This window comes from Xenopus tropicalis, chromosome 4, assembly GCF_000004195.4.
Source record: "Xenopus tropicalis strain Nigerian chromosome 4, UCB_Xtro_10.0, whole genome shotgun sequence".
Taxonomy (NCBI): domain Eukaryota; kingdom Metazoa; phylum Chordata; class Amphibia; order Anura; family Pipidae; genus Xenopus; species Xenopus tropicalis.
Window position 1 is genome coordinate 86,452,595 of NC_030680.2, and position 13,591 is coordinate 86,466,185.

The 13,591-nt window shown below is 37.9% G+C and overlaps 1 protein-coding gene across 1 annotated transcript in view; it reads right to left on the bottom strand.

Annotated features, from left to right (window-relative positions):
* Positions 1-4,295: 4,295 nt before the first annotated feature.
* Positions 4,296-13,591, bottom strand: part of fggy (FGGY carbohydrate kinase domain containing) — a 128,726-nt gene continuing 119,430 nt past the window's right edge. Inside the window, 2 exon segments of the mRNA NM_001126804.1 lie at positions 4,296-4,793; positions 6,907-6,968. Coding sequence (NP_001120276.1) covers positions 4,712-4,793; positions 6,907-6,968 — 144 coding nt within the window. The 3' untranslated portion in view covers positions 4,296-4,711.

A 13,591-nucleotide genomic window follows, 5' to 3' on the forward strand; every position in this document is an offset into this window, starting at 1 on the left:
TTCTGGTCACCTGTTTAAAAACATATTATTGGTTGCTAAGCAATACTGCTTCTGGGCAATTTTTTTTTTGTTACATATGGGGGTTAGTGTCAGATGGTATTTGCCTATTAATGAATTTTCTAGGAATTTTTGTTTCGGTCAAAACTTGAGCCAAACCTGCTGTCTTGCTGTGGTTTGTTAAACCTAACTTTGTGCAATGCCTGTTTGTGTTGTTAACTAGGGATGTGCTGCATCCAGGATTCAGCCATATCCATGGTCCTGGCTGAACCGAATCTGAATCCTTAAAATCATGTTACTTTTTTCCACATAAATGTGGAAGTTGAAAATTATTCGCAGTGTGCGGTTCTTTGTACGCCTCGCGTACCTTAGTTTGCATATGCAAGTTCGGATTTGGTTCGGTATTTGCCCAAATCTTGCGCAAAGCATGAATCTTGGGTTCGGACGAATCCCAAAATAGTGGATTCTGTACATCCCTATTGTTAACAGCTCCTATCTGTATCTCCACTTTTATTGGTGAAATTAAAGCAAAGTAACACTTCCACTACTTTCTATTCCATTTCAGTCCTTAAATTATTTTGTGCCATGCAGCATTTGCTCTCTTTACCCACTTGCATGTCATGGAAACTGAATGTCCAATGTAATGTGAAACCCATGTATTATTCTGTTGTGTGACTTCCCCCCCATTATTGTCACTATGGTGTTGAGCATGGGGATCTAGAGGGCTGTGTCCAGTGCCCTGAATCTAAAAATCTGGTAATGCCAGTTATGGATCCCTAGATTCCCGGTTTTTCTCTTAAATGCTACAATATGGAGTTGTGGTGTTGTGAACTCCAGTTTGTATCTAAATGACTGGAATGATAAAAAGCATTGCTTCTTTATCCACTTTTGTTCTCTGGTTATGACACTTCAACAATGTCATGAGAGTCTAATCTCCTCCAGGTCTTTTAATTAACTCATTTCAGGAGTCAGAGCCGTCAGTGCAGAATATGGAAACATCCTGAGATACTGCTTCCAGTAGTAATTACATTTACAAATAGCTATAAAACTATTGAAAATGTGTATATAATGTATATTAGAAAATTGCTTAGAATTACATTTGTTCACTGTACAATAAAATAATACTTATCTGTCTTCTTTGCATCCTGTGTGCATTTGCGTCACAATGCTCAGTATCATTGTTTCAGTGTGGATACACTTCTCTGGCAAAGTAATTACTCCGGGCCTTGTGGAGTCCAAGCTTGGCTTTGTTCCTGGACCTTAATGAAGCCAGTTTCCTGCATTTGCTTTTGATGTACTGAATCTTTGGGTTTTAAGGTATTGCTGAATCTGCTTTGTCTGCATAGACCCTGCCTAGATATTAACTAGCTTTCTCACTGTTTGACGATGTCCTTCAGCCTTCTTGACTATGAACATTTAATGCTGTCAGCTCCATGATGTTGCAGAGCAGAATACTGGTGCAGGCATGCACTGGACACAAAGCATAATGTCATCATGATAACTTTCAAATATAAAAGGCAACCACTGTCACAGCACAAAGTACAAAGATGAGGAGAGCACCAATTGCAGAATTCCTGCTTCAAAAGCTTTATTACCGATTACAGACACATACAGTTCCAGTGCCTGTTACTTGTATGTAGCTTGGCTGTTCTAGTGCTTAGTACCTACCACCTCTGCCTTATTAATATGCCTGTGCCAGTGCCCACCTTTCTACATTATATTGCCTGCCAGTGTTGCAACACTTATTTACTATACCCTTGGTCCCTAAAGATAGGACCGGGCCCCTGGTTCCTGACAACTCTAATCTTAGACAGGATTCTGTTTCCCAGTATGCTGCTGTATTCATCCCCAGCCTGTGCTTGTGGGTTTATTTCTTGTCCGGAGTATTTTCCACATGCCGAGTGCGATACTGACTGACCAACCCTTACCTTTTTCTGGATTCCCAAACATTCACTCTGTAAAGGGTCCTAATGGGGGTGTTTGTCTTGCAATTATTATTTACCCTCTGAGCACTCTACTAGTGCTATGTTCATACTACAAGTGGTCTTGCATGGATATAAAACAGGGCATAAGTAACTAAACAAATGTACACAGCCTTACTATTGTTTTAAGCTGTTTATGTTATATTTATAACACTGGATAGATGGTTTAGGGACAATGTAATGTATGCTACTTACTTCAATTTCTGTCTTTCTGTATTCTGTCTTTGAGTGTGAAAGGTGGCATCCAGCATGTGAAATGTCTTGCATTGCTTTATGTCCTGTGTGAGATATTTGTAACAGGATTGGCCTGAGACTTATTAGTGAAAAGAATCAGGCAGTAGAGTTAAAAAGTGGAGGATTTTATTGTTGTAAGGACAGACAGGATATAACCACAGTGTCATAGAGACACAGGCATGCCTTTTATGTCCAGTATGTACTATTACAAAAGGTAAATAAAGCCATGTGCACTAGTTGTGGGAATGTGGTTTACAATCTTTGACCTGATCTACCGTTCCAGGACTGATACATGGGTATGGAGTACACTTGAAAAAGACCTTTATAAAAACAATGTACCTACTGCCTACATATTTATATTCACAGGCACAGATGTATCCTGTCATTGACTCATTTGCTTTTAGCAAAAGGGAATTGAGTTCTGGTTATTTCTGCCCAGATCAAGTAAGTTCTTATGAAAAGAAAAAACTGCTGAGGCTGATCGGAAAACTCCTTTAAGTTATAGAAACATGAAGGTTGAAGGGCAGTGCTGATAATAAATATTGATAGGACACCTCTTTCCTCTGTGATTATTAGATGCAGAAAACTGCACCCTCTGCTGTGATTCTAAGGATGTTATGTGAAGCATTACAGTGAGCGGATATCAGTGTGAAAGTATGCTCAGTGTAGCGCCACACAGGCCTACGCCGTGACTGAGGAAATGTGCCCCTGTCCTTATATTGCAGCTGCTCTGATGTACCATGGTTTACAGGTTATTTATAAAGGTGTTTGGAACACCAGTTAGAGAATGGACACCTCAGCTGACAGTATGACTAGTAAGCCTGCTATCTTGTTAAAAGGGAACTATTGCGAAAATGAAAATTGAATATAACCTTACTATAATCATACTGAAATAAGAGACATTCTAAATATAATAAATTAAAAATTCTTTACTATCCTCCTCTCAGGATCTGTTTCTGTTCATTCTCTCAGGCAGGGTCAGGTGTCAGATTTTAATTTCAAGGAGGCTCCATTTGCCAAGAAGATGTATTAGAACTCACTCAAATAACGTATCCAGTACAAACAAAATAACTGAGTATGGCACAAATCTTGCACATAGAGACAGACAGGATTCCTGGTGATTTTACAAGACTGAGCTCTAATACATCTTTTTGGCAAATGGAGTCCCCCTAAAAGATATATTGGATCTGTCATTCAAAATCAGACTCCCTAGCCCCGCATGAAGAGAGAAGGAAGCGAGACAGACGGGGATAGTGAAGAGAAACCTGGTTATTTCAGAAATGTGTCTGAATTTTTCTTGATTATATTTTGAACATTTCTTATTTCAGTGACATGAAGCTTATATTATTTTTTTATTTTTGTGGGTTCCCCTTTAAAGATCCATTAATAACTAGGAAGAATTTGACTTCAGATTGGTACAAGAGTGCCTAGAAAGCATTTTATGATATTTCTGGTATTTGGCTAGCCTTGTATATTGTGAATGTTTTTATTCTTTATATTTACTCTTTAATTTAATGCTCAATTTAGGCCAAATCTTCTTATGTCAAGGCTAATATTGTGTAGATGTAGATGTAGTGCAATTTCAGATGCAAATTACCTTGTTTTTTACTCAGAATTGATAGTTTTCCACATAATCCAAGCATAAATGCGGCTGTGAGGGGCAATTATGTTTGTTGTATTGAAAATTTCCGCTGTCAGGATTGCGGCACACTCTTTAGGTGCAAGAACAATGCACTTACTGAAGCAATCTGCTGTGTGACCCTAGCGCAACAATCCTACAGCATCACTGAGCTTTAATTCACTTCCCCTGGAACTTTGCAGTCATAAAATATAAAAAGAACAGAGATATTCAGATCATTCAGAATTGTGGCTTCAATTGTGTAGTTACATTATCCCCTAACGCTCTCTGGGTTGGGTATGGAATGCAGGCAAAACCGGGGCATAGAAGATGCTTCAGCTACTAAAAATACATTTTGTAACTTACAAGGCCACTTCTTTTTTCACTTTTTAATCAATGCTCAGTAAAACTAAGCTTGATAAACAAAAAAGTAATTCCCAGTCTTTTTGCATGGAAATACTACATTTTGAGAGTATTTCTTTTTATTTTCTTGTATATCATTTTCTTCAATTTGACTGCAACATGTACAATGTAGTGTAATATTTCTCTAATAATTGAATGTAAAAAGTACGCAAACAGTCCTAATTGTTAATCAAAATCTGACTCCAACTCCTGCATGTAGAGAGACAAATTGCTGAGAAAGGGATAGTGAAGAGTAACTTAATTACAGAATGTTAATTGATTATTAACATTATTTCGATTCCCCTTTAAGACAATTCGTCTTTTGGCCTAACAGCTTGTTCTCATGTTTGAATGAGAGCACAGTGCCAGTAATCTCCCAAGCTTCATAGTACATTTCTATTACATTTCATAAACTTTACTGATTAATCTTCATTCTTCTATTACAGCTCTTGTCACATTGCAGGATGTGGCATCCAAGTCACATACTTCCCATGATAGCCTGATACTCCTTCTGGTGAGCAGATAATTTTAAGAACACCTCATACTTCTTATCATAAAAGCTGCAAAATGGGGGCAGGGGGTGGGAGAAGAATAGCACCATATTAGGATAAGGATGTACTAGGTTGGATGTACTTGCTATAATCTATTCAAAGGTTGTATCTTGCAGCTGTGACCATTGGGAATAGCCAGAGGTAAATCAGGAACTTTACTAACTACAGGGAGCTCAGAGTTCCAGTAGACAACAAACCCCTCCATCTGACATTGCCCTAAATGTTATAGGATTACAATTTCCAGTGGGTATGGGGATTTTATATTACCCAGAGCCTTTAGGGTTGCCAGCCTCTATTACCTTCTGTTTCCACCAATACTGTACACCCAGCAAATTTCCTATTGTTTATAAAGGCCAGCATTTTTGGAGACCATTTAAGAAAATGTGAATTTTCTCCTTCAAATCCTTTATTTTCTAACTTCACCACAATTCACCTCAATTTGTCAGGAGTATTTTCACAACACATCTCATACTTACTAAAATAGTTTAGTAGAAGTATGCAGAGACAAATATGGCAAATTTTGTCCTGGATAAAATTCTCTGTGATCATCTGTCAGTAATTTTCACAATTTAACAATTGCAGTGGAGAAAATTGGCTAGATAATTTATGCTTAAAAGAAATATCTTATGTGGGCTGTTAGCATAGAGAAGTTGAGATAGATAATGAGATGTGAAAGTGGCTGCTCTGTCTTTATAATGCCAGTTTGACAGCCTCAACCATAACAAATGTCTTGTGGTGAAAATTCATTCTTGTACTCTTAGTAAATTTGCAATGATTCACTGGAGAAATTTCCCCTGGAAAAAATATGTGAAGTCAATGCACCAAAACTTGTCGTATTCTCCATCTGGTATATTGACAATGTTGTGGAGATTTTGATTTTTGGTAAAAAAATATTCCAAATTCTCACTTTCACCTTTTAGTAAATTTGCTACAATTAACAATATTGTTTTATACCCTTTCTCTACAAGAACTGCTATTTTAACAGTTCAGATTGTTAAAAAAAAATATATTAAATATTAATAGTATAATATATGAATAAATGTATAAGTAAATTTAAAAAAATGAAACAATAAAATGTATTTAATGCCATTAATAATATTATTAGAATTTTGCATTAGGGATACAGGTTTCACAAACCTCCCTGTTACAGGTAAACCCATATATAGAGGGACTGCTGCCTGGCAGACACATCTGTGCAAATTTGATACCATGCTTTGAAGGAACTGAGCGTTTCACATGTAATAATTTTTTTCAAACCTGAACAATACTACACATCAAAATCAGGTGTTGTATGGAGCAGCTGAGCTACACTGTGCACATTTACCCCATAGAATAGAATAGCATTGACTGCTTTGAGTAAATGGCAAATTGACATCTGCCCCAGTTTTTAAATCTGTAATTTGATGTCAAAAGACCAAGTTATTATACATTAGATTAGACTATACAAGACATGCTTGGGGATAGGTAGGCAAAAGATTTTTCAGTTACCTGGCCGAGCCCATAATAGTTATGATGTCACAATAATGACCAGTAAGCTGCTGACTTGGTTAGCCCCTCAACTTATGTATGGTTTATTCAGGAAGTCCGTCTAATCATACCCCCAGGGAAATCTATGGGTGTTATTGAAATGTGTGTGTAACACACATAAATGTAAATCAGATGCAAAAAAAATGTGTATTGGTTTGGTTTGGCATATTGATTATTTCAGTGCACTAAAACCTAAAGCGTTTCCTCCTTGTGTTGTTTTGCCTGTCTGTTCACCCATCCATCAGCATCTACAATTCTCCCTGTGTGATATATACTGTATATATATATATATGTATATGTATATATATATATATAAGTAAATGAATCTGTGACTATTATGTAGAAATATATTTCCATCTGTGCTTTAGTAGTCCTGAAGGTGGCACTCAAGTCCCATATTTTGCCTTTTGCTGATAACAGCACAAGTGTAGAACGCACACAGTTCAGGGTGCGGTTCTGGGTGCGGTCTAAAGGAGCCACCAGAGTAATGCACAGCACTTCTGATATTTGCCATTTTATACTGATGTGCCTCTTCTAGCTAGAAACACAGCATCTATATAAACAAGCTGATCTTCTATGGTATATTTAATTTTACCTTTTGTCTTTGTAGTTAGGAAAAATTATTTTGCCCACTTTTGACATTTTCTCCATGGCTTCCTGTTAAAAAAAAAAAAAAAAAAAAAAAAGAATTGTATAAGTATCTATACATTGCATACTTACAGGCATAGTCACTCACTGTTTCTTTTCAGATATGCTGTATATTTAAGGCAGCACAGCACTTATGTATAGTATTTCTTTCTATCAGACATAATCTGGTTTGAATATTATCAGCACAACACACGTCCTGAACAACTACATCATATAGCCCCAGAAGTCAGAGCAGTCATAGAAATATAGTAACTACATTTGTGTGTGCCTCAAGCTGGCCATTTATGCAGGTCCAGACTAGGATTCAAGTAGGCTGTATCATTTGGAGGGCATAAAGGCCCAAACAGCCCTCACAGGCTCATAAATAACTAATTGTCTGTTGCATCTTACAGCTTGCCAGCCCAGGCCTGCATACATATACAGATCTTAGATTCAGACATTGTTTTTCTATGACTATTTGGTGGTTTGTCAATAAGGCAGGTTTAAAACTGGTTATGATCTTTGCTCAAATGATCATATCTGTTCATGTATATCAACTAGTGGCAAAGGAAGATGTTCCCAACTGGCACCTGACTGTCCCTTTTCAACCTGTCAGTAGTAATGAGCAGATCTGCTAAAAAAATAATCATAAAATGTGGCTACAGCACCACTTTTTTTATGCCACCGCAAACTTTTCCTTTTTTTTTTTGCAGCAGTTTCTTGAAATGCAGTGAATCCATGCCTGCCGAAAAAATTTGCTTATCACTACCTGTCATAACTTCTATAGCTTCTAATGCTAACAGACTCCCGCTGCACAGATATGGCAGCTCCCTCATAGAGGAGCTTGGAAGATCAGATAGGTAATGTATAAGCATTGGGCAAATAATTTCTAGGCAAAATTATAAACAGCATGCAAAGAAAGTGTTATGATGGATTTAAGAAATATTTCATTTCTGGTCTCATCATTTCTGGTGTCTCTTCAAAAATGGCAATGTAAAATTGCACAGGGTTCTTTTCTAGGGGCATTTGCAATTTACATTATTTTTTTGTTAGTTTCAGAGCTATTTAAGTTTTTTTAGCTGCCAATGTAATCAATTTTGTAATAGCACCACCTGCTGGACAATTAACCTTTAGCTGTACAGTCAAAAAGATAAACCTTCAGAAGGAAGACAGAGATGTGTTCTTATTTTGCTTTGCACATGAAAGATCAGAAGCCTCAGATGCCTTTTCCCTTCTCCTTCCTGAGCAGAGCAACATCAGAACATCAAAAAAAACAGTAGTTTCTTCAATAATGCTAAAAAAATGGGGTTCCCAATCACTTCTCTTTAATGCACAGCTTCTTATGCTGGAATCTTGTGGCTGACTGAATTTTCCCAATGGACTGAATGTGGGTTTGCCTCTGAGGTGGTATAATATAATGGGTTAAATTCCAAAATACAAGTGACATAAAAGAAAAAAGAAAACACACCCTTTTTAAATACACACATGCAATGTGTGAATTCCATTACAATAAAAACATTTTTGTTGAAAAGTTTGACTTTTCACTCTGCTGTGCATATGCCCGCGAGGGACCCCTGGGTGACAGAAGAAGATGTGGCACTCCTCCAGTTGCCCGCACTGATAATTTGTGAAATCTGGCAAATGCCAGAGGGGCTGCTGTAAGATGCCACAGACAGTCACTATTTAGTGGGCTGGTGGGGGCTGTTTGGGCCTCTGTGTACTTGAAATGTCAGGGCCTATTTTGAATCCCAGTCCAGGCCTGGAAGTAGCCCGGGCTGGTGCTCTATAACCTTTATTACCCTCCTTTACAATGCATTATACATATTGATTAAAGTGAACATAAGAACACCAGTAAAAATACAAGCTGTTAAACAGTTGTTCTTTGTTGTATTTTGAGCCATCGGGATTCTTTGTGCACTGATCAACGGCTTCTCTTATTTCACAACTAACCACATTTTTTTTTTAAATAAATGTGAATGTCAAATACTGTATACTAATTTATCAAAATGTGCTGATTTTTGTTGTTTTGGATACACCATTCTGTATTACGCCATGTTGCAACAGCTCATTACCCTATTAACTCCCACATACAGGTTAAACGTAACGTTCTGAATAGAACTACATTGTCAACAGAATTTAGAATACTCTTTCATACAAAGCAATCATTCTTCATAAAAACCCTCAATATTCTTTCTCTGCCCTTTTTTTAAACATTTCTTTCTTCTTTTTCACAAAGGCGGCACTATAAATAAACGCTAAAATGCTAGCCTTTCGGAAGACTGGGCAAGCAGCAAGTGAAGGGTCACAGAAGAGCGAAACCTAGGCAATGGGCATTGTGTATAATAGAGTCCATTCAGGACCCGGCACTCATTTTTGTAACGCAATGGTTTAAACAGATAGACTTAAGTAAACAGAGACCCATGCTAAGAAATGTCATGTGCTACTTGCTAATGGAGAAAACAACCTAATTATTTTGTTCTAAAATTATCCCTGCTGATTCATCTACAGAGCTAAGTGGTACTTGAAAGAACTGTTGAACATTAGCATACAGTGTACCATGTTTACTTCATGTTTGGAGTGGATTTAGCCCAAAATAGTTTTTTGTAAAGAACCAGTGTGCGAGCAAAAATATGGTTTTTCTTCAGAATGCAATGGTGACAAAAATATTTTTCATTCTGAAGGCTTATACCAGACAACTATATCCAAATAAAGGAGATGTTTGGGGGAATGAAATAAAAGTCATACCTGGACTTTTAAAATTTCCCAAATTAAAGAAGAATGAGCATTTCACATAGTAGTACTGTTCATTAAAATATTGAATTACACATCTTTTATTTAATAGCTCTAATTACGTTTCTCTACTTTTCTTTTCTAATAGTTACAGATATTTATACATGGCCACAATGTTTAGTAAAATCACTGTAATGCAATTTGGCTTTGAACATTGTAAAGGGCAGCAACAAATATATATATATATACAGTATATATTGGGGCTCATTTATCAAGACTGGGCAAATTTACCCATGGGCAGTAAACCATGACCACCAACAAATCAGTGATTGGCTTTTTTTTCAGCCTGCTGCAGGTAGAATAATGTATGCAACAATTTGATTGGTTGTCATGGGCAGCAACCCATACCATCTCTGCAAACAAATTCTTTATGAACACAGGGTTATTTGTCCTGCTGAAACAGGAAAGCCTTCCCAAACTGATGATCATTAAGTATTAAGCATTGACGTATTAAGAATGTCATTGTGTAATGTAATGGCAAATATATCCAATAGCCAGTTCCAATAATTGGAAGGGGTGTCCACATAAGTTAGACCAGTTGCTCATCAGTCCCTTGGATGTTGCTCTCAGTGCCCCCAAACCAGATAGTTATTTTTGAATTCCTGACTTGACGGCCCCCTGTAAGCTGATAGTGTGCATAGAGGCTCCCTAATAGCCAATCTAAGCCCTTATTTGGCTCCTCCGTGAACTGTTATGATGCTTGTGTTGCTCTCCAAGTCTTTTTACATTTGACTGTGGCTCATGATTAAGAATGGTTGGGGACCCCTGCGTTAGACCATATAGCTTATTTATTATGTGGTGTAAAAAATGGCAACAAAATTCACCACACATTGCCAGACTCAGCCACTTTAAAAAAGGTGTAATTTTTTTTTTCTTAGAGTGACTTGAGGCATAAGGTCTGAAGAGGCGAAAAATACTGGTGTCAAATCCGGCTCTAAAACATACCTTGATATTTTACACAACTTTTTACACTGCTTTCCAGCAAATGTTGTTTTACACACCATAATGAATAGGCCCCTTAGTGTACACTCTCTTTTGGAATGCCAGTTTAAATTCCCACATCTGCAGGGCTACACAGTGTCCAAATATTGTGAAAAAATAAAATTTTCCAGTGCAGTTGAAGAAGGAGGCCTTGACAATATCCTTAGAAGACTTTCACCCTTATATAATATATACTTTACTATACTGTACTAAAGGTGGCCATTATGCACCAGTTTGGTCTGGCAGTTTATTTGAATTTGGCATGAACATTTGTGTAAAAGGACACCTCAGTTAGGGTTGCCACCTTCTGCCGTGGTCAAGCTTGGCTGGGGGTGAATTACATCAAGGGAAGGTCACATAGTGAGCAGAGCAGGTGACATTTCAGGCCTATTATGTCAGGAGGTGGGTGGAATAGGGGGAGGAGCAGGAGGCATATCAGGGCGGGTCTGTGATGTCAGGGATAGTATTATTACGTGGTAATTGGTTGTTGGCTGGTTGCCACACTATTTATGTCAAAGTCCTCTCCAGATTTTCTAATAGGAAATCCTGACAGGCAATTTTCACCTGGACAGGCCTTGCAAAAAGCGGGCTGTCTGGGTGAAAACCAATCAGGTGGCCGCCCTAAACTCCAATTCTGACAAACCATTCTCCAATTCCAATAGGTAACCCACCTGTGACTCTATGGTTACATTTTCTCATGGCTAGTATATACATGAGATATCACTTTACCTTTGGGTGTACTACTCTATGTATTGGACTTGGTCAATCACATTTACTGCTTTTTTGCAACAAGCTTTGGTTGGTTAAATACAAGTAGAATAACAACAGTGGTTGGTGTGGTTTAGTGCACTGGGGCGAAGGCACCCATGTTAGTAAATAAGAAGAAAGTCATACATATAGGGGCTCATGTACCTCCTCAAGTGCAGTGAGCAAAAGGCAAGTTTGAGAACAATTCTGGCATCAATTCCAGTGTTTGCTGATGTCATTTCTGGGGTATGGCGCGGGAGTGGCACATGTGCCCTATTCATTTGACAAAACTGTGCTGCGCCACTTGATGCTGGGAGTAAAGGGAACCCTGGAGCTACCATCTCCCAACTATAGGGAGGAGCAAGGACTACATGTAATAAAATGGGGTTTACACTTAACTGCCTGCAAGGGAAAGCTGCAGTTGTGGACATAAATGAGCCCTAGAGTCTATCCAAAAAATAACTAGCTATCTACTTATGGTAATCGTTTCACTAAATGTAAAAAAAAGTGTTAGAGTATCCCTTTAAATCTTTCCTACATGCATATATTTACATTGGTTTCCATGGATATAAGCCAGTAAATATTTGTGTCTAAAGGGATTTTAAAAAATCCACCATTATTGATGAAGAAATACAAAACATATTTGCCTTTGTCAGGGAAGGATTATGTTTTGAATATCACATGGTCACATCTGGGATGCATTTTGGATCCATGCTGTTCTATAAATGTAAAATGTTTAAAATGCACACAATGTCAAGGGAAAGATGGTATTACAATTTTAACCCATTAAGTGCAGACAAAGGCTGAATTTATGGCAGCTACATAAAAGTACCATCATGCCAGCACCGTAGAGGAGCACAACTACGCAAGGCCTCGTGTTTATGTTTATTTCCTCAAGGGAAAACTGCCTGTAGATAAGTTGGCCAAAAATATCATTTGTTTCATAATCATTTAACTGTAGTTTTAATATTATGATTTTTAAAAGTATAGTACAAAGTTGGTATTTTAAGCAGAATTAAGTTATTTTCAGCTTCTTCTTAGTAAATAAAAAATATAGGAATGTGGTTGCCAAACTGTCCATAGGCTGGCAGATTTCATTCGTAGTTGAGATCAGATTTTTATAATCAGCATTATTGTTCAATCCCTGAAGCTTTTAAACCAGAACAACTTGCCGCAAGTCATACTCATCCTATAAAATTGAGTTTTGTATTTTTCCGTAACATTGCTTTCTTCCCAGAATCCTAGCGCCTTCATAGGCGCTGATTTACTAATCCACGAATCCGAATGGGAAAAAATCGGATTGGAAATGAAAATTTTCCGACTTTTTAAAAAAAATTTTTGCGATTTTCCGTCGCCGTCGTGACTTTTTCGTGAAGTGTCGTAACTTTTTGGTAGCCGTTACGACTTGCGCGAATTGTCGCGACTTTTTTGTATTGAGCGCTAGTAAGCGGCGGGCAAACCTTTCTGATTTTTTCACGACGACTACGAAAAAGTTGCGACAATTCGCGCAAGTCGTAACGGCTACAAAAAAAGTCATGACAATTCACGAAAAAGTCGCGACGAAAAAAAATCGCAAAATACCGATCATTACGAAAAAAGCGCATTCGGACGCTTTCGATCCGTTTGTGGATTAGTAAATCGGCCCCTATGTGTGCTGCAAATTGGCAGTTACCACTATGGTGGGCATAGTGCAAAATTTACACCCTGCCCTTAATTTGAATGCAAAGTGCATGATCATCACTGTAGGAATAATGAGAATTTGTAGATGATTCAGTGTTTTATAACTTTTGCACCTTATTGACAATTGTTGCCTCTATAGCTTAAAGGGCTTAATGTCTGTAAGGGCGGTGGGAAAGCTTGCACGTAAAACCACTTTCATTAATGATACTTGTGTGTAAATGCACTCCTTTTTCCACCCTGTAGATGCACTCGGCACCGTTCAGCACTTCCTGCCTTTCGTTCTAAATCAGGTGCTGCTGCGCCTATTGACACAGGGGAACCCTCGGCATCCTGCATCAATTGGTGCAGCTCATTTGCACCGGAATAGGAGGCACATGCCACATACATGCTAGGTCCCATCAGCCAATTAATAGATAGAGTTCTGCCTTTTGCTTCCACAGGTCTTCCTGTTACAG